This window comes from Patella vulgata, chromosome 7, assembly GCF_932274485.2.
Source record: "Patella vulgata chromosome 7, xgPatVulg1.2, whole genome shotgun sequence".
NCBI lineage: Eukaryota > Metazoa > Mollusca > Gastropoda > Patellidae > Patella > Patella vulgata.
The window spans coordinates 46,555,519-46,580,279 of record NC_065885.2 but is presented as its reverse complement, the minus strand read 5'-3'; the positions used below and the strand labels follow the sequence as shown (position 1 = coordinate 46,580,279).

The 24,761-nt window shown below is 36.1% G+C and overlaps 1 protein-coding gene across 1 annotated transcript in view; it reads right to left on the bottom strand.

Moving 5' to 3' along the window:
• Window positions 1-24,761, bottom strand: part of LOC126828357 (uncharacterized) — a 209,077-nt gene that overhangs the window by 43,300 nt on the left and 141,016 nt on the right. The window contains exons 14-16 of the mRNA XM_056102298.1: window positions 22,247-22,404; window positions 10,477-10,593; window positions 2,264-2,376 (exon numbers count right to left, since the gene is read on the bottom strand). Coding sequence (XP_055958273.1) covers window positions 2,264-2,376; window positions 10,477-10,593; window positions 22,247-22,404 — 388 coding nt within the window. The remainder of the gene's footprint in view (window positions 1-2,263; window positions 2,377-10,476; window positions 10,594-22,246; window positions 22,405-24,761) is intronic.

The following is a 24,761-nucleotide window of genomic DNA, read 5'->3' as shown; positions in this document are numbered from 1 at the left end:
GTTTTTGTTCCCCCAGATAATCGCTCTACCCTTCAACCCAAAATGCTTTCTATATAGATCCTGTATCATGTAATATATGATTGGTGCAATACCCATGCTACTAGTCTTAATTGCGAAGACATTCAAACAAAAGGATTTAATCAGGGCAGGGAGTCGACGTGTACACGCGTAAATCAGATGCATGAGATTGTGGACTAAACGTTATGTGCATCTCAAACCGTCCCGTCGCCATTAAAAATCCAACATCTATTTCACCGTAGTGATCTTGAAAAATAATCCACTGACAATGACAGGCATACAGATACCTGCGTCGTATGATTCCTGAAAAATATTTCACCGTATTGCAATAGGTGAGTTCTAAAACTAACATTTATTACAGTATTTAAACACCGTTCAGCGAATCTAACATTGTGCGGTAAAATAGACATTCGGCGTTAAGAACGATGACCCACAACTAAACACATCGTAATATCTGAACAAGGCATGTGAAATTGGATGTCTGACAACAAAATTGAACACCTTGCGTAATTGGACACCTAGACTAATTTTAATCACCGCTCGGGAAATTGAAAGGTCCAACTAATTATTGAACAGTTGTGATAATTAAGCGGGACGCTTATAATTAAACATGTATCGACAAACTAAACACTAGTTAGACGCTTGGTAATCAAAATTAAACACTGAGAATTAAATTGGATGCAAGTACAAACTTAACACTATTAGCTGAAATTCAACTACAGTTATGAATATTTGTACACCGAACAGAAATTAGCAGTATTTACGCTAGATTAAACGGTACCAATGTTACAGTGTTAGCTTTAGCAGAAAATGTTTATGACAGACCCATTGTAAAGATTACATCATGGTAAATAATGGTAAAATTTTACTCTTACATTTACGTTACTTTAACGTCAGAATGGTTATGGTTACTTTTCATCAGAAAATGATATTAATCTAATGTAAATTTTATGACAGTTTTGTAACCAATTTATTCCGCTTTGAATACATGTGGATTAAATAACCATACCAGTGTGTGTACATTCTAACAATTGATTAAAGATACATTATGAGAGATTAGATAAAAAGCTGGCTGTTCTCATTATAATAGTTAAAAACTAAAGAATGTAATGGGAATTTGCTGAAAATTTCAGTCAAATTGATCCACTCTGAACCAAGATTTTAGCAATTGAATTTTAGGCCTAGTCTTGATCATCATTACTGAAGTCAACATGATGAAAACATACTCTTGATTATCCATTTCATGATTAAATGATGAATGAAAGTTGAACAGCAAATTGGATCCTAATCCAATAAAGATCGCAGGTTAGCGATGACATCAAGAGTTGATTATGGTCTGGAGAAGTTAATTAATGTCTAATCGATAATTTAGATAACATTTCAGGCCTAAAGGAAGACGTGCAATAGGCAGATTTAGCTCTTGCATAATGTATGTTTAAATAGTTGGAATTAAGACATAATAATGAAATGTATGAATTTAATGTTAATCTAACATACATCTTACGTCTGTGTTCTAACCATAAATCTAACCTTAGGTTTACGTCAAGATTCTGTTTATTAACAGTTAGTTTTCTAATATAAATCTGACGTTAGAACGTTAATATAACGTATGTTAGAATTTTAACCCCAATAAAATTCAATCCAATGACCTAGACTCGAGTCTGATATAGTTATTTCATGATTCATAAAGTCGAATTATCGTCCCCGATAAAAGATGTCTGACAATTTCTTTATTTAATTATTACCGGAAAATAACAATAGACCTAACAATAACAATACACGCAAAGCGTAAATTTAAATAAAGCTGGAAATTTGGCAATCATCTCAAAACTTGGCTAATTTATGTAAAGAAGGATTTTGTAAGTTGTTGCATTGTGTATATTGGTAATTGTTTTGTAACAGGCCTACCTGAAAAATAAAATTGTTACATGTTGCCTTTTTTTTTTTTAATCAATCAGGCAGATAAAATATTCCTGTTTGCTCAAAAAAAATATGAACATATTTCTATAAAAAAAATATTATCGATTTGGACAGAAAAAAATTGAAAGCCAGTGTGAGCCCTGCTCTACATGTACCAGTTACAGATTTTATTTCAATTTTTATTTCATTACCAAAATATGTAGATATTCAACTATAGAAATAGATTTCTGTACCTCCCGCATATGAAGCACACCATGACCATTTTCTGGTGACTAAATAGTCATATAAAACATGCAGATGTTACTCATATCGTATTCTAACCAACCTTATAAAATAATAAACTCCTGGTGAAATAAACTGGTAAACATAGGCTGAAGGACTATCTCGTGGTTGTCCACTTGAAAACCCCCCATCTATTCTTCCTCCTTGATGTGAGACCTACAAACAGAAATATATATATAAATATAGTCCTATTAATCAGAACCAGGCATGATATACACCTTTAAATTTGCACAGATCATTACGTTAATAGTCAAGTGCAATGCTATACAAGCCAAAACCAACTCGGAAATAGGAAATTAAGAAATAACACACAGCGATAATAGCGCTCCTCGTTTTTTCCTAATTTCTTATTTTTGACTTGCATTTTGCCTTGTATACCGTCTTGTCAACTTTCGACTTAGTCATATTTTTGTATTTATTGATGTCAGTAAGAAGGCGCCAACACACATACCAAGCCAAAATGCAACTCGAAAAGTAGAAATTAGGAAATAAACACACACGCTATTAGCGACTTATCATTTTGGCTTGCTGTCGTACTGGCGACTTTTCGAGTTTCGCCTCGACAAGACGGGTATACAAGCCAAAATGAAAGTCGAAAATAAGAAATTAGGAAAAAACGAGGGGCGCTATTATCGCTGTGTGTTATTTCTTAATTTCCTATTTTCGAGTTGATTTTGGCTTGTATAGCATGTTGTCGCCTCACATTTTGTCGTAACTTCTACTTTTCGACTTTCACATTCTGAAGAGGAAAAAAGTAGAAATTATGAATGGTAGTTATAGGCTTCCATAGGCAATCGATCCTGTTTCAAGTATCGATTATCGCCGACCATCTGCCGATCATTAATCGATAATATCTGCAAATTATTTTGACTTACAATTGGTTTGAAAACAATCATAATTTGTACATGAATAACAAATTATATGCGAATTTATGTTGTGATATAATTCTGTATACATGTAGAATTCTTTTTTTTTTGACATTTGACAATAAGATAATAGCATTCCACAATAAAATCAAGGTGTAGAAAGAAACTCAATCAACTTCGTTCGGAAGACAGAACTGTGACCTGAACAATAATGAGTAAAATGTAGTTATTTCCTTTTCAGACATTTCTTCGCAAATTCCTTGATAAGATAATAAAGGTAAAAGTACGTGTATGACTTAGAAACAGAGAAGACAAAAGAAATGAAGAGTTAAAATAAGGGGCAAAACTGAATGTTACGTGAAACCATTGGCTCTCATCATGACATAAGCGCCTGACATTTCTCACCGGTGGCGTCTCACTTGAAAAAACAAAATCTGTGTGTTTTATTATATTATGACTATTCTGTTTAATTACAGTTCCAGGCCCAAGCACGCGTTGCAAAGAATACAGTAATAAGGATTATTTTTATGGACTTCTTGCAAGTGAAGTACCTTTAATTGCGCGATAATCAATATTTTAAAACTGTATCGATAATCGATTTTCAAAACGTTTACCGACGATTATCGGCAATATCAATACTTTCCGCCAGCCCTAATGCATATCAATCAAGATTCCATAATGTGAATTTACATTTGCCATCAAATGAAAATGAATGACTAAAATAGGAGTCCCTGCCAATTATTACCTTGTAGACAATATGACTTTTATTATAAGTATGTATTTCATTCAGAATTGATATTTTATTTAGCAATTCAAATCATATACTGAGCGCCATGGAAAACGCATCACTTACGTTTTTCGTATAACAAAATGATCCTGTAAACATATCTTATTTATTTTGCTTCTTATTGTGAACAATATTCAAATGGGAACACATCAATAACAACACATTTGTTCACTTATGGATGTTTAATCTGTAATCAACGGTACAAAGTCAGAGGGGTCAAAACCAAAAGTACGACACAGATGTCAGTAGCGTGTGTGTCCTCCACAGGCTTTTACGCACGCTGTCCAGCGACGTCGCATGGAATTTACCAATGTTTCAAAGAAGGCCTGAGGCAAATTGTTCCATTCTTGGACAAGAGCCGCTTCTAAAGCAGCAATGGTGTGCATCTGTGGTCTCCGATACAGACGGCGTCTAATCTCATCCCAGACATGTTCTATCGGTGCCATGTCCGGAGACATGGCTGGCCAGTCCAAGACATTGATGTTGTTAGCAGCCAGGTAGTCCATACTAAACCGGGCGGTATGCGGACGTGCATTATCCTATTGGAAGTGCTGAAGATGTGGGTGCGCTCAAAACATCAGAACAACAATTGGTTGCAAGACATCATCACGGTAGGCTACAGCATTAACGCGACCCCTGCAAATGTGTAGGGCGGTCCGGTGATGAAATGTGAAGCCCCCCCCACACCATTACACTTCCCCCACCCCATCGATTCGTTTTGAAGACGCAGCAGTCTGCAAGACATTCTGCAAGACATTCCCCAAGACGTCTCCACACACGTTGACAGCCATCAGCGTGATGAAGATGAAAGCGACTCTCATCACTGAAGAGCACACTTTGCCAGTCAACTCTTCTCCATGTCTGGTGTCCTTGAGCCCATATCAAACGCCGCTGACGGTGATGATCCCTGAGGATAGCTCCAACATAAGGTCGTCATGCACGGAGTCCTACTTCTCTTAGACGACGTCTTACAGTGTTGGCACTTACTTGTCCTTGTCTTCCGTCGACTGCTGCACCTGTTCGAGTCGCTTGGCGGAATCTGTCACGCAGATGAGTGACCCGGATGTAGCTGTCTCGAGTCTGGGTTGTAATGCATTGTGGACCAGGATGTTGACGGTCATGTGTTGATCCAGTAATTTGAACACATTCCACCAACCTTACAATAGTGGACTGAATGCAATTGAAGTGTCTGGCAATAGCACGTGTAGACATGCCAGCCCTGGACATTCCCATGGCTTCATTCCGTTGATTTTCAGTAAGTCTCGGCATCTCTAGCTCGATTCTTTCACACGTCCAACAACAAATTACGACAGATTGACGTTTCACAGTTCATATACTGCACATTAAGTTGAAAACATGCTTTTAAAGGGCTCACAAACAATGCTGCACGTGAATATCGGAATTTTCATGTGTATCTCGTGCAATTTTTTTTGTGCACACGGGCCGATATTTTTTGCGTTTGGAAGCATTGTTTGAAACAATAGTTCATAGTTAGTATTGCATAATATTATACATACAAAACCACCTAGTAATAAAATAGTTGGGAAAAAAAGTGATGTGTTTTCCATGGCGCTCAGTATATTTATTTACCAAGTATTATATCGAATTACAGGGCTATCAAATGGTTGACCACAATATTACAGAACAATCATTACAATTGCTGCACTACTGAGCTGCCAATCGGTGTTCATTTTAATATATGCAAATAGTACATTTCAAGAAGGGTCATTCCACGCAGATCTCAGAAACTGTAAGTGATAGAGGTATGAATATTGATTTCATTCCAATGAAAGTTGTTAATGGTTAGTAATTAAAACTATTTCGAAAGGTACTGGCTCACTAAACAGGAGGTCTCAGGTTAGCTCCTGGTGCATGGTGCAAACATTCTGATAACAGAGATATTTTTGGCCTCCGTGGAACTATTTATTTATCATAAATGGGATCAATTTTGACAAACCGGAATAGTTTTATGCATAGGACAAAAATGGCCTTATATCAGTTATTTCTCAACAGATCTTCGTCAAATTTTCATTTTTGGAATCTTTGGACGAATCACATAATGGTCATCTCACTGAGGTGTTTTAGAAATTCAAAACTTTGCTCAATTAGTTTTATATTTTAAAGATGTCGTTAAGAATTATAGAGCCTTTGCTAGCTTTTGTTGTTTTTAAATGGCTTTTGTCCTGTTCATAAAACTAATCTTTTTTTATTTTTCCATTCTGCGTAGATCTCAGAAACTCTAAGTGATAGAGGTCTGTACTTAAAACTATTTCCAAAGGCACTGGTTTGATAACCAGGAGGTCTCAGATTCGCTCAGGATGTTGGCCGAGAAAGTTGTTCAGGATTTTCCAGTGTTGTTTCCTCTTGGTGCAGGACGGAGGTGCTGTACCTCACTTTCTCACGTTTAATTCCTTTTTATCAATTTTATGAAGTCAAGTTCAACAATACACTAGTGCTGGGTATTGTCAATGCACTCACGATACGATATGTATCGCGTTCCAAGTGTTACAATATGATTTGTATCGTGATTCATAACCAGGTCAATATTTACCACGACAAGCGGTTGCCATGCAAGATACGCCCACATTTTGCAAGAGATGGACAGAGAACAAGCTCGAAAAAAAGAAGTGATTTTTTCGTACAATTCAGGAAGTTACAATCCGATATGCATGAATATTGAAAGGAACCAAGATCTTTGGGTTATAAACATGTATTTCAAGTTACATCAAAATCGGATCAAAATTGTGTCCACTCTCTAGAGGGTCCAAAACCATGATATACAATATATTTACAATATTTGCGTACGAGGGGCAGCCATTTTGTCCGGCAGTTTTGGTCCGATTTGTACGAAATTCGGACTCAACCATCATAAGGGTTTGACAGGGATATATTCAAACGTTTTTTAAAATCGGATAAAAATTGTGACATCTAGAGGGATCACATCCTAAAAACGCGACTTTTCGTACAATCAAGGGCCATAATTCAGGAAGTTATGATCCAAAATGTGCGTATATCGAAAGGAACCAAGATCTTTGGGTTATAAATATGTATTTCAAGTTTCAACAAAATCGGATCAAAACTGTGACCTCTATAGAGTCCACAACCATATTTTTACGCTATTTGAAAACGAACGGCGGCCATTTTGTCTGTCAATTTTGGGCCAATTTTCACGAAATTCGAACTCAGTCGTCCTTAGGGTGTAACGGTGACATAATAATACGTTTTTTTAAATCGGATAAAAATTATGACCTTTAGGGTCCACAAGCTAAAAACGCGATTCTTCTTACAATCAGGGACCATAATTCAGGAAGTTAAGGTCCGATATGCGCGAATATCAAAAGGAACCGAGAATTTTCGGTTATAAAATTACATTTCAAGTTTCAACAAAATCGGATAAAAATTGTGACCTCTATAGGGTCCACAAGCTAAAAACGTGATTTTTCGTACAAACAGGGGCCATAATCCATGAAGTTTCGATCCGATACATGTCAATATCGAAAGCAACCGAGATCTTTTGGGGATAAACCTATATTTCAAGTTTCGTAAAAATCGGACAAGAATTGTGACCTGTATAGAGTCTACAAACAAATTGTGGACGTCTGGACGGACAGGGGCGCGGACAATATACGTCCACATGAAAATGTTGGATTTAAACAGTTGACACATTTTGACATAGCTGGAGACAATTTTTGTCTAGATAATTTTCCTTAGCCGCCATTGGCTAATTCAGTTTATGGGTTCTAGATTAATTATTTATCAACCGATTTGTATAAAACATAGTTCATATATATGCTCCATGGTGTAAATTCTAAATATACTATTCAAAAAAAGTAGGGGATATTTGATTTTTAAGTGTTATTAAAGTCACCTAATGAAACTGACGAAGAAACAAATGACAAAATGAAATGAAGTTCACATTCATCGATTTATTCCAAATGATCGTTAGACTAAGCAAGGCACAGACTGGCCATTATAAGGGTAAAATGATACCCGGGGTCAAACAGCAAAGTTACCACAGCATCACAACCAAGTCAGTAACGGGTAAATCCTCCTCTGTTTGCCAAACAAGCATTGATCCGACGTGGCATACTCCTAATGAGACGTCTAAGGTCATTTTGGTCCAGATTGTCCCATTCCTGTTGCAACGCAGCAGCAAGTTCTTGGACATTGGCAGGACGTTGTTGACGTTGACGTAACCTCTGTCCAAGCATGTCCCAGACATGCTCGATGGGGGAGAGGTCGGGACTCAGTGCTGGCCAAGGTAATGTGGTGATGTTCTGTTGTTGGAGGTAACCTGTAACGATCCTGGCCCTGTGACATCTTGCGTTGTCATCCTGGAAGATGAAACGGCGGCCATGACGTCGTGCGAACGGCACAACATGGACTGCCAAGATGTTGTCCCGGTAGTACTGGCCTGTAACACGCCCTGCAACAACATGTAAAGCCGTTCTTCCAGCAACAGTGATGCCTCCCCACACCATAACAGAACCACTCCCAAATCGATCATGTCTGATGACGTTAACGTCTTGGAAGCGCTCGTTTCGACGACGCCACACCCTCCTACGTCTGTCCAAAAAATCAACAGTGAACCTTGACTCATCTGAAAACATCACATTGCTCCAGCGTCGATTATCCCAGTGTTGACGATCCCTACACCAACGACGTCTTGCCTGAATGTGATGATCTCTCAAACAAGGGATCACGCAAGGACGTCGGGCGCGAAGGTGACCCCTATGCAGTCGATTCCGAATCGTCTGGCCACTCACTCTCACACCAGTGTCTGTTTGAAGACGAGCGCTGATCTGATTTGCTGTGATGACACGATTTCTCAAGGCCAAGGTACGGATAAATCGATCCTGGGCTTGAGTTGTCGCCCTTGGTCGACCTGAGCGTGGTCTGTCCTGTACAGATTGTGTATCACGGTATCTGGACCATAGCCTGCTTATGACAGACTGAGAAACATTCATCGTCCGCGCCACAACCGCCTGTGTTGTGCCGATCTGTAGCATGCCAAGGGCACGTACCTTTCATTTTGGGTAAGCCGACGCATATCAAAATTTGTTTTCTGGTCACTAAAACAATTAAACTGATGTTTCCACCCTGGAATTCAATGTCACAATGACTGTAACATTCAAAGTCAGAGTCGTGCAAATCTTGGGTTGGACCCCCATGATGATCCCAAGCATCACCTGCATTCCATGCGGTAGCTATTGGTGCGTTTGGGCGTCACATGTAACTGGAAATGTTTCTTCTGTTAGGTTCTATAGTGACTTTTTTCGTAGTCATTTGCATATTTTAGTATTATGCCCCCAAAATCAAATATCCCCTACTTTTTTTGAATAGTATATTTTAATTAGTGACAAAGTTTTTTGTGGGTACCAAAAGTGTATTTTGTCATAAACTACAATTTTGATGGTCAGAACATCTTTTTAAAAGCAAATATTAATGTTTACAGACCTACTAGACGTGCAAAATATGTCGAGCTGATTTTTTTAAAATTTCGAGTTTTGTAGCACTACCGGTGCCACACATTTTTTTTTTGGCCTGATCGTCTAGGGGTTGGTCTGAATCTATCTTCTTAAGAATTTCGCCATTGTGTTTTCTCACGATATCGAAATTAAATGTGTAACAGGAACAACAATAGTATATCACAACAGTTAAACAATAGTCTACATTCCAATACTTCAAAATTAACATGTCTTTCAGTCCACCCAACTTCTGTAAAAGTCTAACCAGCGTGGCTATACTAAGGAAACCACCACATAATACGGTTGTCTAAAGAAACCAATGCGTGTCTAAAACTATTCTAGTCAAGCTCTCTCTTATAGGTGCCTACCCCTAATTGATTATGTCACAGACTGATAACAGCTAAATTCCAAATATGGAATGGTCATGCACAATACCCCGCATATCGGCCGGAATTGTTACCTAATTTGGTCAACAAATATAGTATATGTTTATGACAAAGAAAATGTAAACGACCAACATGTGTATTAATCTATAGCTCAGCTACCAAATCAAAATAACCTGCATTATAATTACTTGCTTAATTTCTTGATTATGAATTTAGAATTAATAATTTGTAAAGATAACAATATTGTTTCAGCCACCATATTGTTACAGTTTTGTCTTTGTGCTATTTCGATTTAAAGGTGAAACAAGCAAGATACGTCCACATTTTGCAAGAGATGGACAGAGAAAACAAGCTAAAAAAGCGATTTTTCGTACAATCAGGAAGTTACAGTCCGATATGCACAAATATCGAAAGGAACCAAGATCTTTGGCTTAAAATCATTCATTCCAAGTTTTATCAGAATCGGATACAAACTAAAAACGTGACTTTTCATACAATCAGGGGCCATAATCCATGAAGTTACGGTCCGATACATGTCAATATCGAAAGGAACCGAGAACTTTGGGAGATAACCCTATATTTCAAGTTTCGCAAAAAACGGGTAAAAATTGTGACCTGTAAGACTGCGCACACACAAATTGTGGACAGACGGACAGGGGCGACGCCAATATACGTCCAAATGAAAATGTGGGCGTATAAAAGGTTATGTTCCTAAGCATCTGTCAATAATTTCAAATACTAACACTTACTTGTAAAATATTATGTTGTTTCTTACAACTCTGCCATACCCACCAAACACGATCATTTGGACGAATTGTTAGCACTTTTGGTTCAAATCCATTGTCTGTTAAGTGAACTGTATTATTCTGAAAAAGAAAAAAAGTTGTACACTTCAGCTCAATTTAAAATTTTCTACAAAATATTTAATTTGAACAATCAGCAATTACAGCTCAATTTAAAATCTTCTACAGTCAATCTGGTTAAAACACAGATCCTATTTCGTTTCATTTTTATAGTTCAAAATTTTGTTTTACTTGTCTTTACTACACTTGGATCTGGAAGAGTTGTTATTTAACTTGTGTTCTGAATGGTGTCAGGGATAAGCCAATGAAACGGTCTGTTACGGCAAGCTTTAGGCGTGTTCTGCACAGAACTGTGGGTAATCCACTAGTAACATCAATGCTGATTGGTTAAGTCGGTCTTTTGACCCCTGACGTGACCTATCGCTATAACTTGTCAGATATTCATGTAGTGTAGGCCACCGAAAGTATAAAAAAACGAAATGAAATATAGATCTGTATTTTAATCAGATTGCTTCTACAGTATATTTAATTTGAAAAATCAGCAATTACAAGCTATTGGTATGAGTTCAAAGAGTTGCAACAAAACATGCCCACAGCGACTAACTCTTTATTATACAAAACATGTAATATGATGAACCAAAAGGCATCTTTGATTCTTGGTCATAAACACTGTGTATAAATCTAGAGGCAATCGGTTAAATATACCTTTAGCATCTAGAGCCAGATATGTCAACTCTACCACATCACTCGGTAAAGTGCCACGAAAAGGCCTCATTTGGGGGTTATTGTAAGGTGTAATTTAGCTAATAGATTTGTTATTAAATTGTTTTCAAACTATTTTAGAGTTAAAGAAGCAGATATAATTGTCACGAGTTCCAATACTCTTAAAATGGGTATCGATAAAATAAACAAACAGCGACCTGACATTTTTGTTGGCGTGTACAGCATCAAATACAATATTTCGTATACAACACAACCTGGACCTATACTTTCAAGATAGGAATACATCTCACCAATTCTGAATTACATGGAATGCTCTCTCAAATAGATGTAAAAACAGATTTTTGGAATCTCGGGAGAAAAAATTGATGGCATGATTAAATCGACCATTGGCGATGCCAATGTTAGTCGTTACAGAAAACAATTTTTTTTACAGTTCCCCTTCTATACTTAATATAACCAGCGGCTGCCAGGCAGGATATGCCCACATTTTGCAAGAGATGGATAGAGAACAAGCTAAAAACAAAAGGGATTTATTTGCACATTTAGGGGCAATAAACCAGAAGGTTATGGTCTGAAATGTGCAAATATCAAAAGGGACTGAGATCTTTGGGATATAAAGATATGTTTTAAGTTTCATCAGAATCAGATAAAAATTGTGACCTCTAGAGGGTCGACAACCTTCAAATTTTTACACAATTTGTGTACAAAGAGCGGCCATTTTATTGGGCAGTTTCATTTGATTTTCCCGAAATTTGAATTCAACCTTCATTATGGTGGAATAGTGAAATATTTAAACGGTTTTTAAAATTGGAAAAAATAATTGTGACCTATACAGAATCTGCAAGCTAAAAATGCCATTTTTCGAACAATCAGGGGCCATAATCCAGGAATTTAAGTTCGGGTATCTGTGATTATCAAAAGGATCCAAGATCTTAGTGTGTAATGGTGATATATTCATACATTTTTTTTAAATCAGATAAAAATTGTGACCTCTATAGGACCACAAGCTAAAAACGTGATTTTTTGTACATTCAAGCGTCATCATTCAAGAAGTTACGATCTGATATGCGCAAATATCGAAAGGAACCAAGATCTTTGGTTTATAAACTTATATTTCAAGTTTCATCAAAATCAGAAGAAAATTGTGACCTCTAAGGGGTCCACAACATTGATGTATGATATTTTTACGCTAATTGTGTACAAGGGGCGGCCATTTTGTCCGGCAGTTTTGGTCTGATTTTCATGAACTCAACCAAAATTATGGTGTAACAGTGATATATTTGAATGTTTTTTTAAATCGGATAATAATCGTGACATCTAGAGGGACCTCAAGCTAAAAACGTGATTTTTCGTACAATCAGGGGCCATATTTCAGGAAGTTACTATCCAATATAAGCGAATATCGAAAGGAACCAAGATCTTTGGGTTATGTAGTCTTGCTCCAACGAATGATGCATTCGTATGGAAAGTAAGACGATGTCACCACCATGCTATTGTGTGGCGTTCACTAGAAGATCGCAATCCACCGGAACTTGATCCAGAACTGTATTGCTGGGTTAAGGAGACTAAATTGAGAACATTACAATCAGTCAAATTGCTCCTGTGGCTCATCAAATGCGGATGCACAAGTGACGCGCCAAATAGTACGCTTGCTTGTAGCTGCACTAGGGGTGGCTTAGAATGTATAGTATTTTGCACCTGTGCTGTCGCAGGTTGCAACCAGACACACGACTAAAGGATTAAACTGAATATTGCCTAGTTTTGTGGGGGTTATTTTCGTGTTTTGTAGGTAGAATTTGTTTGTTTAATTGTTCACAAAACAGCTTGTGCCCCCCTTTTCAGAGCCGGCCCATGTGGCCCTGGAGCCCCTAATAGGCATCCATGTGATGTTATGCTCCTTTATCCAGAAATATGTAGTTTGTTTCTAGATATAGTTTGGTTTGGTGAAATAATGGCGCTCAGCTGCCGCTAACGAGTTAACACGGTAACATGCATAGTGTGTAGAACTGAGCTCTGAGTATTGAGTAACTGGCCTCTGCGTTAGAATATCCTTCAAAAGAGTAGAAATGATTAATTGTGGTTACTATTCATGGAAACTCGTGAGAAAAATATGTTTTGTCAGTAGTCGCTTAAACCCGTCAGTACATGCACCTTACGTCAGTATTCCTATAAATGGTCAGTAATAATCATAAGGTGAGTATTTAAGTCAATTGGTAAGTATTTCTTACTTGTGTCAGTATACAAAAATAACGTGACTAATTAAACAAACGTGAGTTTATCCGAACATATCACTAGTCAGACGCGTGCGGGAGAAATTGGAAAAAGCATGACTAATTAAGAAACCGTCAGTATTTAGGCTAGCGCTTACTACCTGAGTGAAACCGCCAGTTATCTTTGATGTGCGTCAGTAAGTGGAACCGTCGCCAGTAGAGCGTGAAATCGTTAACCATATAAATTTCTGGTGAGTATTGGTACTATATAAGTGATTATAAGTATCCTGAATAAATTAATTATTAGTTATTAATATTCACGAATTGGAGCAAATTTTTTAAACAATAATGGATGGCAGTGAACAAAGGGACTATTGTCGACGATTTCGATTACCGCCGTAGTTTGCAAAAGACACCGAAGATGGTTAGATCGATCGATCTAATAAATACCTTCCTATTTAAATATGAATTTAAATGCTCAGTGGCAAGGTTTGATTCATCGCACTATCTGTACCATTCCCGTTCTTACAATGGGTTCCCCATACAGAATACGGCGCAATGTGTATTGTTTTTTAATTTACAATAGATATCTAGCATGTTTTGGAGCAGGCGGCACTTTGATATCTGTATGGATTAAATTTGGAATGACAACTAATTGTTAAAAAAAGATCATCAACACCAATCTGTTTTCCCTAATTTTTTTGAAACAGATAATATGATCGCAGATAATATTGAATTTCATACACATACATACACACAAGCAGAAATTCTGAGCACCGAAGAATCGTGTGATAATCTATTTACATTGAGAAATAATTACTTTTAAACAATATATATAACGATGAAAATAGTAATAACATATAAGGCACGATATACAATGTTAAAATACAATATGATCGTACGTTACAGAAAAAAAAATGAATTTCATACATACAAGTAAACTGAAATTATGAGCACGGAACAGTCTATTGAGTGTGTCATTGAGTAATACTAATCAACTGTCATGGGTCAATGATAAAGCCGTCGACAACTGATTATGTACTCCGAATAATTAATCCAAGTGGTGATTATTTGATATCTCATATCATCTTTAAAAAATAATTTATAGGCCTTAAATCGAAATAAACAAAATGGCCAAAAATTTTCTTTTCGAAGAGAATTTTATTGATAGCTGAAGTCGGTTTACTGTCGCTTCTTCATACGGCATGCAAAGTATGGAATGCATCTGGGATATTATTGTTTAAAATTCTCTTATCACCATGGGTTGAAAAAATGCGAACGACCAACGAACCGAAATGCGACGATACTCAAGTCTGCCATTGCGTATCCTCTGAATAATGTTGATATTTACATCAAAGCCAAAATGCACGAAAGTGAACGTAAGCATTTCTTGACTATGAAATTTATATTTCTATAGGGACTCATATTTTGATAACGTCACGGCACCTGAAAATAATAATAGACCTATCGTACATGCAAAATCTTATTTTAATTCACGTGTTAAATGAACACACGTACAGCTGTGGCGGCTTTTTTGATGATTATCCAATCAACAATCTTAATCTCCTGAAAGGTGCTAATTAATTGATGAGATTAACTTATAATATACATATGCACAACAGACTACTAATGTATAGATTGTTCTTCACTATAACACTGTCATGTGAATATTATGCTGTATGTGTTGTGGATGTTTCGTTACGAAAGGAGTGCATTTACTACGATTTTCGTCGTCAGCACCCTTGAAATCCTAATTAAAATACATTAAAGGACAAAATAGCAAATAAATTGCGGAAATCGTCAGATCAAATTTTTACTACAATTTTCGTTTTCATCACCCCTGAAAACCCATGGAAAGATATACAGTATTCAACGACAAAACAGCAAATAAATGGCCTGGTTGCTATGGGATTTTGTTTTGGAACATACCAAATCATTGATTTTCTTTTTCTCAAAACTTACTTTTTTGAGTTGTTTGAATTGCCCCAATTCAAAACAAACTAAACATCAAATTGAAGGTAATGAGTTGGAGAATGTGAAAATAACAATAACTCAATTTTCAAAATTTCCTCATTGCGACTCAGTATGCTATGGGGGAGGGGGTCACATATACCTTACCGTTAATTTTGTTAGAATGACTCGTAAGATCCGAACAACTCGCTTACAAGCCTGGATGTCTTTTTTAGAATATAATTATACAGTTTATGTAGAAATGACCAAGTTACACCTCTATACCGTTCAGCTAATAAATTCTGTCAAATGTACAAACCCGATTCATGATAAAAAAAAAACCCCAAACGACCCATATAATTCAAACGTCAACCCGACTATTTCAGACTTCGCGTCTTACCGTTTCACGAATAGTCCGTGTAGACCACGGAGTCGGCAATCTCGGTCAAAGGAGCAATTCCTTTCATACATTACAAGCTGGCACGAGCTTATTCAGGGTTCATATTGGAAAACTTTTGGTGTCAAGGCGACTGCAGTTCGGTTGCTTTATTCAAAAAGATAACTGCTATTAAACTGTAAAATTGACCAAGCTATATCCATTTGAGGTATCGTTATGTTCTAACACTAAATCACATAGCAACCACGCCATATATTTGATAATTTTTGTTTAATATTTCTCTCAGTGTTATAATTTAGAACGAAAGAGAATAGTCCATACATTAGTAATGTAGGTCTTGTATATTAAATCTTTTATGGGAATAAATTCTGTTAATCTCACCACTTAATTAGATTGGTTACATCTCACTGTGCCCACTTTTGATTAATCCAATTAAGGTCTAATTAGGATTAGTGTATTAAGCGGATTAGGATTAGGTGTTATAGGTAATTAGATGGAAAAAAACAAATATTGAAAGTGACTAAATATTCAGTCTTATAATTGGTGAGATGAACTCACTGTAATCGTTAAAGTGATGAATTTTATTCAAAAAATGACACTTGAATATAATATGAATTATGTTCAGTAAGCCTACACATTACACGGTCTTTATAAGGACACACAGAAGTCAGTCTGTCATATTTCATCATGGCAAACGTTCAAGTAAACATCCAGTACATCCCCAATGCTCAAGGTGGAGAAAACTTAGTCCATGAAGAATACAAATTCCGAGTGAAGAATAGGAAGGCAGAACGAGTATACTGGAGATGTTGTATAAAAGGTTGTCCAGCAACCCTGAACACCCACCAAGGCTTTATTACCAAATATTCCAGAAACCACAACCATGTTGCTAACCCACACAAGGTGGCAGTCGACAAATTTCTCGTTGCCATGAAAACCAAGGTGCAAGAGGAAACCAAACCAGTCTGTGCCATCTATCAAGAAGAAGTATCAGGTATGTATTTATCTCTAATGTTGTGTGCCGTTGATTTAAATGATTCAACGTTAAAGCATACTGAACATGTTCTTCCGTAACAAACCAATCGAGTGTCTGGTCGAGTATTAATGATATAATAATATGTATAATAAATATTTTCTTTTTGTTTGTTTACAGCCCTTCGATCTGACCGTGACTCAGGTGAGATGATCAGAGAGATTCCAACATTCTATAGTTGCTGTGCTTCCCTGTATAGAGCCCGAGCAAAGATCCTCCCAGCACTTCCTCAGACCCGCAACGATATCCAGCTTCCAGATTCTTACACCAAGACCACATCCGGAGACGACTTCCTTCTCCACGCAGCAGCCGACAACAGGTTTCTAGTGTTTTCCACACAAGACACTATATACTGTGATGGAACACTTAGCATGAGTCCTACCTTATTCACCCAGATCTACACTATACATGCTTTTGTACACAATACAAGCCAACAGTGAGGCTGATGTCCCCCGCCGAAATTGCAAAATAAATAGATGACACATATTAATTAATCGCACATTTATTTTTTTCACTAAGTTTCATCACTCTCTATCAGATAGAATCAAGATTATCTTCTCCCAAACCATCGACAAATGAAATCGATTAGCTCTGCTTAGCTTCAGCTCGAAATGTTAATTATTGAACTCAGTCAAGACATTCACCTAATGAACATCTACATATACATCAAGTTTAAACATTCACCTAATAGACACCTATGCCAAGTTTGAACATTCTACCTCAATTAGAAGGAGAGTTATTGTGTTCCAAAGTTTCTACCAATCAAATTGCTTATCACTCTGCTTACCCTCAGCAAAAAATGTTCATTATCGAACTTAGTTAAGGTATTCATATAATAAATCTATACACCAAGTTTCATCAATCTCACTTAATTAGAACTAAAGTTATCGTGTCCCAAAGCATCAACCAATCAAATTGCTTATCTCTGCTTACCCTAAGCGGAAAATGCTCATCTTCGAACTCCATCAAGGCATTGACCTAATCAACACATACACCAAGTTTGAACATTCTAGCTCAATTAGGAAGAGAGTTATCGTGCCCCAAAGTATCAACCAATCAAATTGCTTATCTCTGCTTACCCTAAGCGGAAAATGCTCATCTTCGAACTCCATCAAGGCATTGACCTAATAAACACATACACCAAGTTTGAACATTCTAGCTCAATTAAAAGTTATCGTGTCCCAAAGCATCAACCAATCAAATTGCTTATCTCTGCTTACCCTAAGCGGAAAATGCTCATCTTCGAACTCCATCAAGGCATTGACCTAATCAACACATACACCAAGTTTGAACATTCTAGCCCAATTAGGAAGAGAGTTATCGTGTCCCAAAGCATCAACCAATCAAATTGCTTATCTCTGCTTACCCTAAGCGGAAAATGCTCATCTTCGAACTCCATCAAGGCATTGACCTAATAAACACATACACCAAGTTTGAACATTCTAGCTCAATTAGGAAGAGAGTTATTGTGTCCCAAAAAGTGTGACGGACAGACAGACGGACAGACAGATGGACAGACAGACGGACAGACAGACAGACAGACAGACAGACGGACGAACCCATTTTAATAGTCCCCTGCTTTCTTCGAAAGGCGGGGGACAAAAATGTTCCCTTTGGTGTATGCACTATTACCCGATAAGAAGGAGGCAACATATGTTGAGTTCCTCAGATGTGTTAGAGACAAAACATGGGCACTTGTCAATGTTAATCTTAACCCAGGCCATGTGTTTACAGATTTCGAAGTTAGTATGCAAAATGCTGTGAGAACTGTGTTGCCGAGGTCAGAACTAAATATATATAAAACATCGAAAAATAAAAAAAAAATTACATAAAATATTTGTTTTTTTTTTCCATCTACCGGTAATTACCTATAACACCTAATCCTAATCAGCTTAATCCACTAATCCTAATTAGACTTTAATTGGATTAATCAAAAGTGGGCACAGTGAGGACACACCATTAGATTAAGAGACCCAATCAACATTCTCAACAGATTAAGAATGTTGATTGGGTCAGTAGAGCGTAAAATCATTAATTATATCAATTTCTGGTAAGTTTATTGATAAACTGTATCATTAAACGAAAATTTGTTAATCGGCGTGACTATTGTAGAAGAACTCAATAGCAAATTTCGGATATTTTAAGACATAGAAATGCTCTCTAATTGTTGAAAATATTTTAACAAAAGTTTTGCTATAGTGTTCGTAATTTCTTGTGTTTTGAATTGTCTCAGTTTTGAATATGTAATATAGTGTAGTTATAAATGTGTGTGTTTTTTGGGTTTTTTTTGTAATTTCGCACAAGAGAGATATTCCAAGATCGAACGTTGTACATGGTTTTACTATTTCACCGTTGCATGCAATGTATCAGTTATATTTATCGTGTAATAGACTCTTCCGTTCTCATAATTTCGGTTAACTTGTATGTATGAAATTCATTTTTTTCTCTAACGTACAATCATATTGTATTTTAACATTGTATATCGTGCCTTTTTGTATGTTATTACTATTTGCAAAGTTATATATAATTGTTTGATAGTTACTATTTCTCAAATGTAAATAGAAATTCACACGATTCTTCAGTGCTCAGAATTTCAGCTTGTATATATGTATGTGTATGAAATTTAATATTATCTGCTATCATATTATCTGTTTCAATAAAATTAGCGACAACAGATTGGTGTTGATGATCTTTTTTAACCATTAGTTGTCATTCCAAATTTAATAATCCATACAGATAACAAAGTGCCGCCTGCCCCAAAACATGTGCCAATCCGCATGTAACGAGGAAAAATATCAATTGTAAATTAAATAACAATACACATTGCGCCGTATTCTGCATGGGGAAGCCGTTGTAAGAACGGGAGCGGTACAAATAGTGCGACGAATCAAACCTTGCCACTGAGCATTTAAATTCATATTTAAATATGAAGGTATTTATATTAGATAGATCTATTTAACCATCTTCAGTGTCTTTTGCAAACTACAGCGGTAATCGAAATCGTCGACAATAGTCCCTTTATTCACTGCAATTCATTATTGTTTAAAAAATTTGCTCCAGTTCGAGAATATTAATAAATAATAATTAATTTATTCAGGATACTTATAATCACTTATAGTACCAATACTCACGAGAAATTTATATAGTTAACGATTTCACGCTCTACTGGCGACGGTTCCACTTACTGACGCACATCGAACGTTGTACATGGTTTTACTATTTTACCGTTGCATGCAATGTATTAGTTATATTTATCGTGTAATAGACTCTTCCGTTCTCATAATTTCGGTTAACTTGTATGTATGAAATTCATTTTTTTCTCTAACGTACGATCATATTGTATTTTAACATTGTATATCGTGCCTTATTGTATGTTATTACTATTTGCAAAGTTATATATATATTGTTTGATAGTTACTATTTCTCAAATGTAAATAGAAATTCACACGATTCTTCAGTGCTCAGAATTTCAGCTTGTATATATGTATATGTATGAAATTTAATATTATCTGCTATCATATTATCTGTTTCAATAAAATTAGCGACAACAGATTGGTGTTGATGATTTTTTTAACCATTAGTTGTCATTCCAAATTTAATAATCCATACAGATAACAAAGTGCCGCCTGCCCCAAAACATGTGCCAATCTGCATATAACGAGGAAAAATATCAATTGTAAATTAAATAACAATACACATTGCGCCGTATTCTGCATGGGGAAGCCGTTGTAAGAACGGGAGCGGTACAAATAGTGCGACGAATCAAACCTTGCCACTGAGCATTTAAATTCATATTTAAATATGAAGGTATTTATATTAGATAGATCTATCTAACCATCTTCGGTGTCTTTTGCAAACTACGACGGTAATCGAAATCGTCGACAATAGTCCCTTTGTTCACTGCAATTCATTATTGTTTAAAAAATTTGCTCCAGTTCGAGAATATTAATAAATAATAATTAATTTATTCAGGATACTTATAATCACTTATAGTACCAATACTCACGAGAAATTTATACAGTTAACGATTTCACGCTCTACTGGCGACGGTTCCACTTACTGACGCACATCAAAGATAACTGGCGGTTTCACTCAGGTAGTAAGTGGTAGCCTAAATACTGACGGTTTCTTAATTAGTCACGCTTTTTCCAATTTCTCCCACACGCGTCTGATTAGTGATATGTTCGGATAAACTCACGTTTGTTTAATTAGTCACGTTATTTTTGTATACTGACACAGTTAAGGAATAATAATCAATTGACTTAAATACTCACCTTGTGATTATTACTGACCATTTATAGGAATACTGACGTACGGTGCAAGTACTGACGGATTTAAGCGACTACTGACAACACGTATATTTATCACAAGTTTCCATGAATAGTAACCAAAATTAAGCTTTTCTACTTGCTTAATGGATATTCTAACGCAGAAGCCCGTTATTATAAGGTGTGACACCAGTTCTACACATTATGCATCTTGTAGTGTAGAGGGCCATATTGTCTGGCATTTTAGATTTTACTATCATCTAATCACCCCACAACATAATGAATGATTTCAGTGTATTCCTTGACCCGAGTTACATACGTTTAGACACCAAAATTATCAATCCTAAAAAAAGCTTTATATAGACAATTTCCAGATTCACTCGAATGATAATACATTTATTGCTGTAAAACGAGCCGTTTCCAAGATATGGAGGACAAAAAGTCCAATTGGAGGCCATCTTGGATTTATGCTTATTATGAAAAACGCTACAGGGTTTCAGCGGACAATTTTGAGTTGGGAGTCCTTTAGACATCCCTTTACTAGATTCCAGTGAATGAAATTCTTTTGCAATTTGTTCTCGGTAGTTTTTTATTTCTCTCTGTCTCTTAGTTTCATATAAATTTCATACAGATCTGATGATAACAAAGTGAAACACGGGCCATAACTCTAGCAGCAATAAACAGAAATTACTGAAATTCAATGGAAATTGCTGAAATTCAGTATGCTTCTTTGTTTCACTAATCTAAATAACACATAATTTCATACAGATGGGATCTGTATCTGACAAACTTTTGTCGTTTGAGCATTCAGAGGGTTCGACAAAGTGCCATTACTCTAAACATAATTAACAGAATTGCTGAAATTCAACAAGCTTCTTCATTTCACTAATTTAAAGGATGCACATAAATTTCATACAGATGGGATGATAATAATTGTCGTTAGAACATTCACAAGGTAGTTATCAGAAATTATGTCTCATGACCTGAAACACTGGGTATCAATTTCAAGTCAATCGGATTATAACTTTAGCCACAAGATTTTTCACAGTGATCTAGGGCCATAACTCTGGCAATACTTATTGGATGGGGTGACGACAATATGCCCACTTATAATATAAATAATAATGGTGTATACCTTTGATCCTGGGTTTATAATAATAGAACAAGTATTAACACTCTCATCAGTTTCAGCTATACGATAATGATAGACACCAATAGTTGTGAAATGATTGGTAGCTAATCCAACTCTTGTCATTAATCCTGCTGATTCCCCATCTAATACATGGTACAAATCTAAACCATAATATTAATGTCAAAGATATTAACTAGGACATCTAGTGAAAAATTCATTATGATATTTCTTATGATAGAGAAAAATAAATTTATAGACCAAAAGTGATTATAACCCCACAATAACTTATATGGGTGTAATGGTGATATATTAAAAAGCTTTTTTAAAATAAGATAAAAATTGTGAACACAAGAGGGTTTACAAACTAAAATTGCGATTTTTTTGTACAATCAGGAGTCATAATCCAGGAAGTTACAGTCAACTATGCACGAATATCGAAAGGAACCGAGATCTTTGTGTTATAAACATATATTTTAAGTTTCATAAAAACTGGATGAAGATTGTGACCTCTGGAGTGCCCACAAGCTAAAATTTCATACAATCAGGGGCCATAATCCATGAAGTTACAGTCCAATACATGCCAATATTGAAAGGAACCGAGAACTTTGGGATATAAACCTATATTTCAAGTTTCTTCAAAATTTGATAAACTTTGTGACCTGTAGTGTGTCCACAAACAAACTGTGAATGGACATATGTATAAATATACTATAGTGTCCATCTCTATACAATGCATCATTTATGAATAGTCCGAAGACAGACGAAAATTACTTTAAAATGTTAAAATGTTATTAAACCAGTGTTGAAATCAGTTCCTATTGGCATACCTTTTATTCTTCAAAAAAAGTAGGGGATATTGAGAAACAATACAAAACTGCAGAAATGCACTGCTATTTTTATTAGAGGTAACCAGTGTATGTTAATAACAGGTCGATTGCCTACAGATGAACATAAACAGCTCATATGGGCGGCTTATCTGATGGCCCCATTTCACTCACAAAGAGATACACTGTCAAAAGTGAAATGGACGTTTTTGATTTTTGTCTTAATAATGAGTAATTGCTCCACCAATCCTCAGACATCCAGCAATTCGTCGTGGCATGCTCCTAATCAACCGGGCATGCTCCTAATCAACCGGGCAATCTGACCCACTCCTCTTGCAGTGCCACGGCCAATTGTTGCAGTGTTGTCGGTTGACGTTGACGAACACGTCTCCAATCAAATTAAATGTAACACACTAAAGCAAAGATACGCTAAACAGTAAATCTTATGCAAGAACTGATTGGAAAGCAAACATGAATAGGATAAACCAGCAAGCGGCAGTTTTCATCAACCCTTCCTTGAAGTGTCAAATTTGACAATGAACCCCTCCCACGTGTATGGTGCTATTGCGTGTCGTACATGCAGCCCAGTACCAGCTGTAACAAAATGCAATGACCCTAGATGCAAAACATGTGAAATCATCTTTGAAGGATCAACCATTAAGAGAAATGCGGATTGTACATTTTATGTTAAACAACCCATGAATTGTCAATCAGACTACGTGATCTATCTCATAATATGTCCAGAGGGAACTTACATAGGGAAAACCCAAATGATGCTAAGGTTAAGAATGAATCTCCACAGACAACACATACTTCAAACCAAATACAGGATGATTCCAATCAGTGAGCATCTTGAAGTATGTGTTGGGAGCAAATTTAGGGTCTTCCTTATGTATAGAGTTAATAGCAATAATAATGACCTTTTAGAGGTAAAAGAAAGCTATTTTATTGAAAAATATCACCCAAAACTTAATTCCCATAAGGAATGATTAATGGGAATAAAATGAATGTATTAAATGTTTGTAGTCTATAAGCTACTAAACAAACGCCCTTGTAGAATATTCTTAATGTAACCATGACGTTATGACGTCATAATAGTTAATGTTTATAATTAATTTTATAATAAATGCCTGAAGAGCAACTTCGGTTGTGAAAACATTAGCACAAATTATGTAGTTTCATTTCGCCAACATAAATTTTACTTATATATATATATATATATATATATATATTAAATTAAAGAAAGACACCAAAATATTAATTTAACAGCTAGCGGTATATATATATATATTTATATATAGTGAAAGAGAGAGAGAGAGAGAGAAATGGGGTTTAACGTCCACTCGACACAAACTAGGTCATTTCGGGACTAACATAATATGGTTTAATTTTATTTCAATAATTTGCTTGCGCATAGGGGTCTTTAGCAGTGGGAGGAAACTGGAGGACCCGGAGAAAACCCACGAGGTTGGACAGGCGACCCTACTCCATGTCATGTACAACCGGGGATTCAAAACCACGCCAGTCGACTCAATGACAGATTTTATGATACAGTGTGCGCACGCTAACCATTCAGCCATCCAACCCCCCTAAATATAGTGAAAGGTTATAATTGAAGCTACTCTTAGGTGTTAGATATTAGAAATAAAGTTGTTTTTGGAAAAAAAACTAGGTTAGTTGGAATTGGTAAAGTT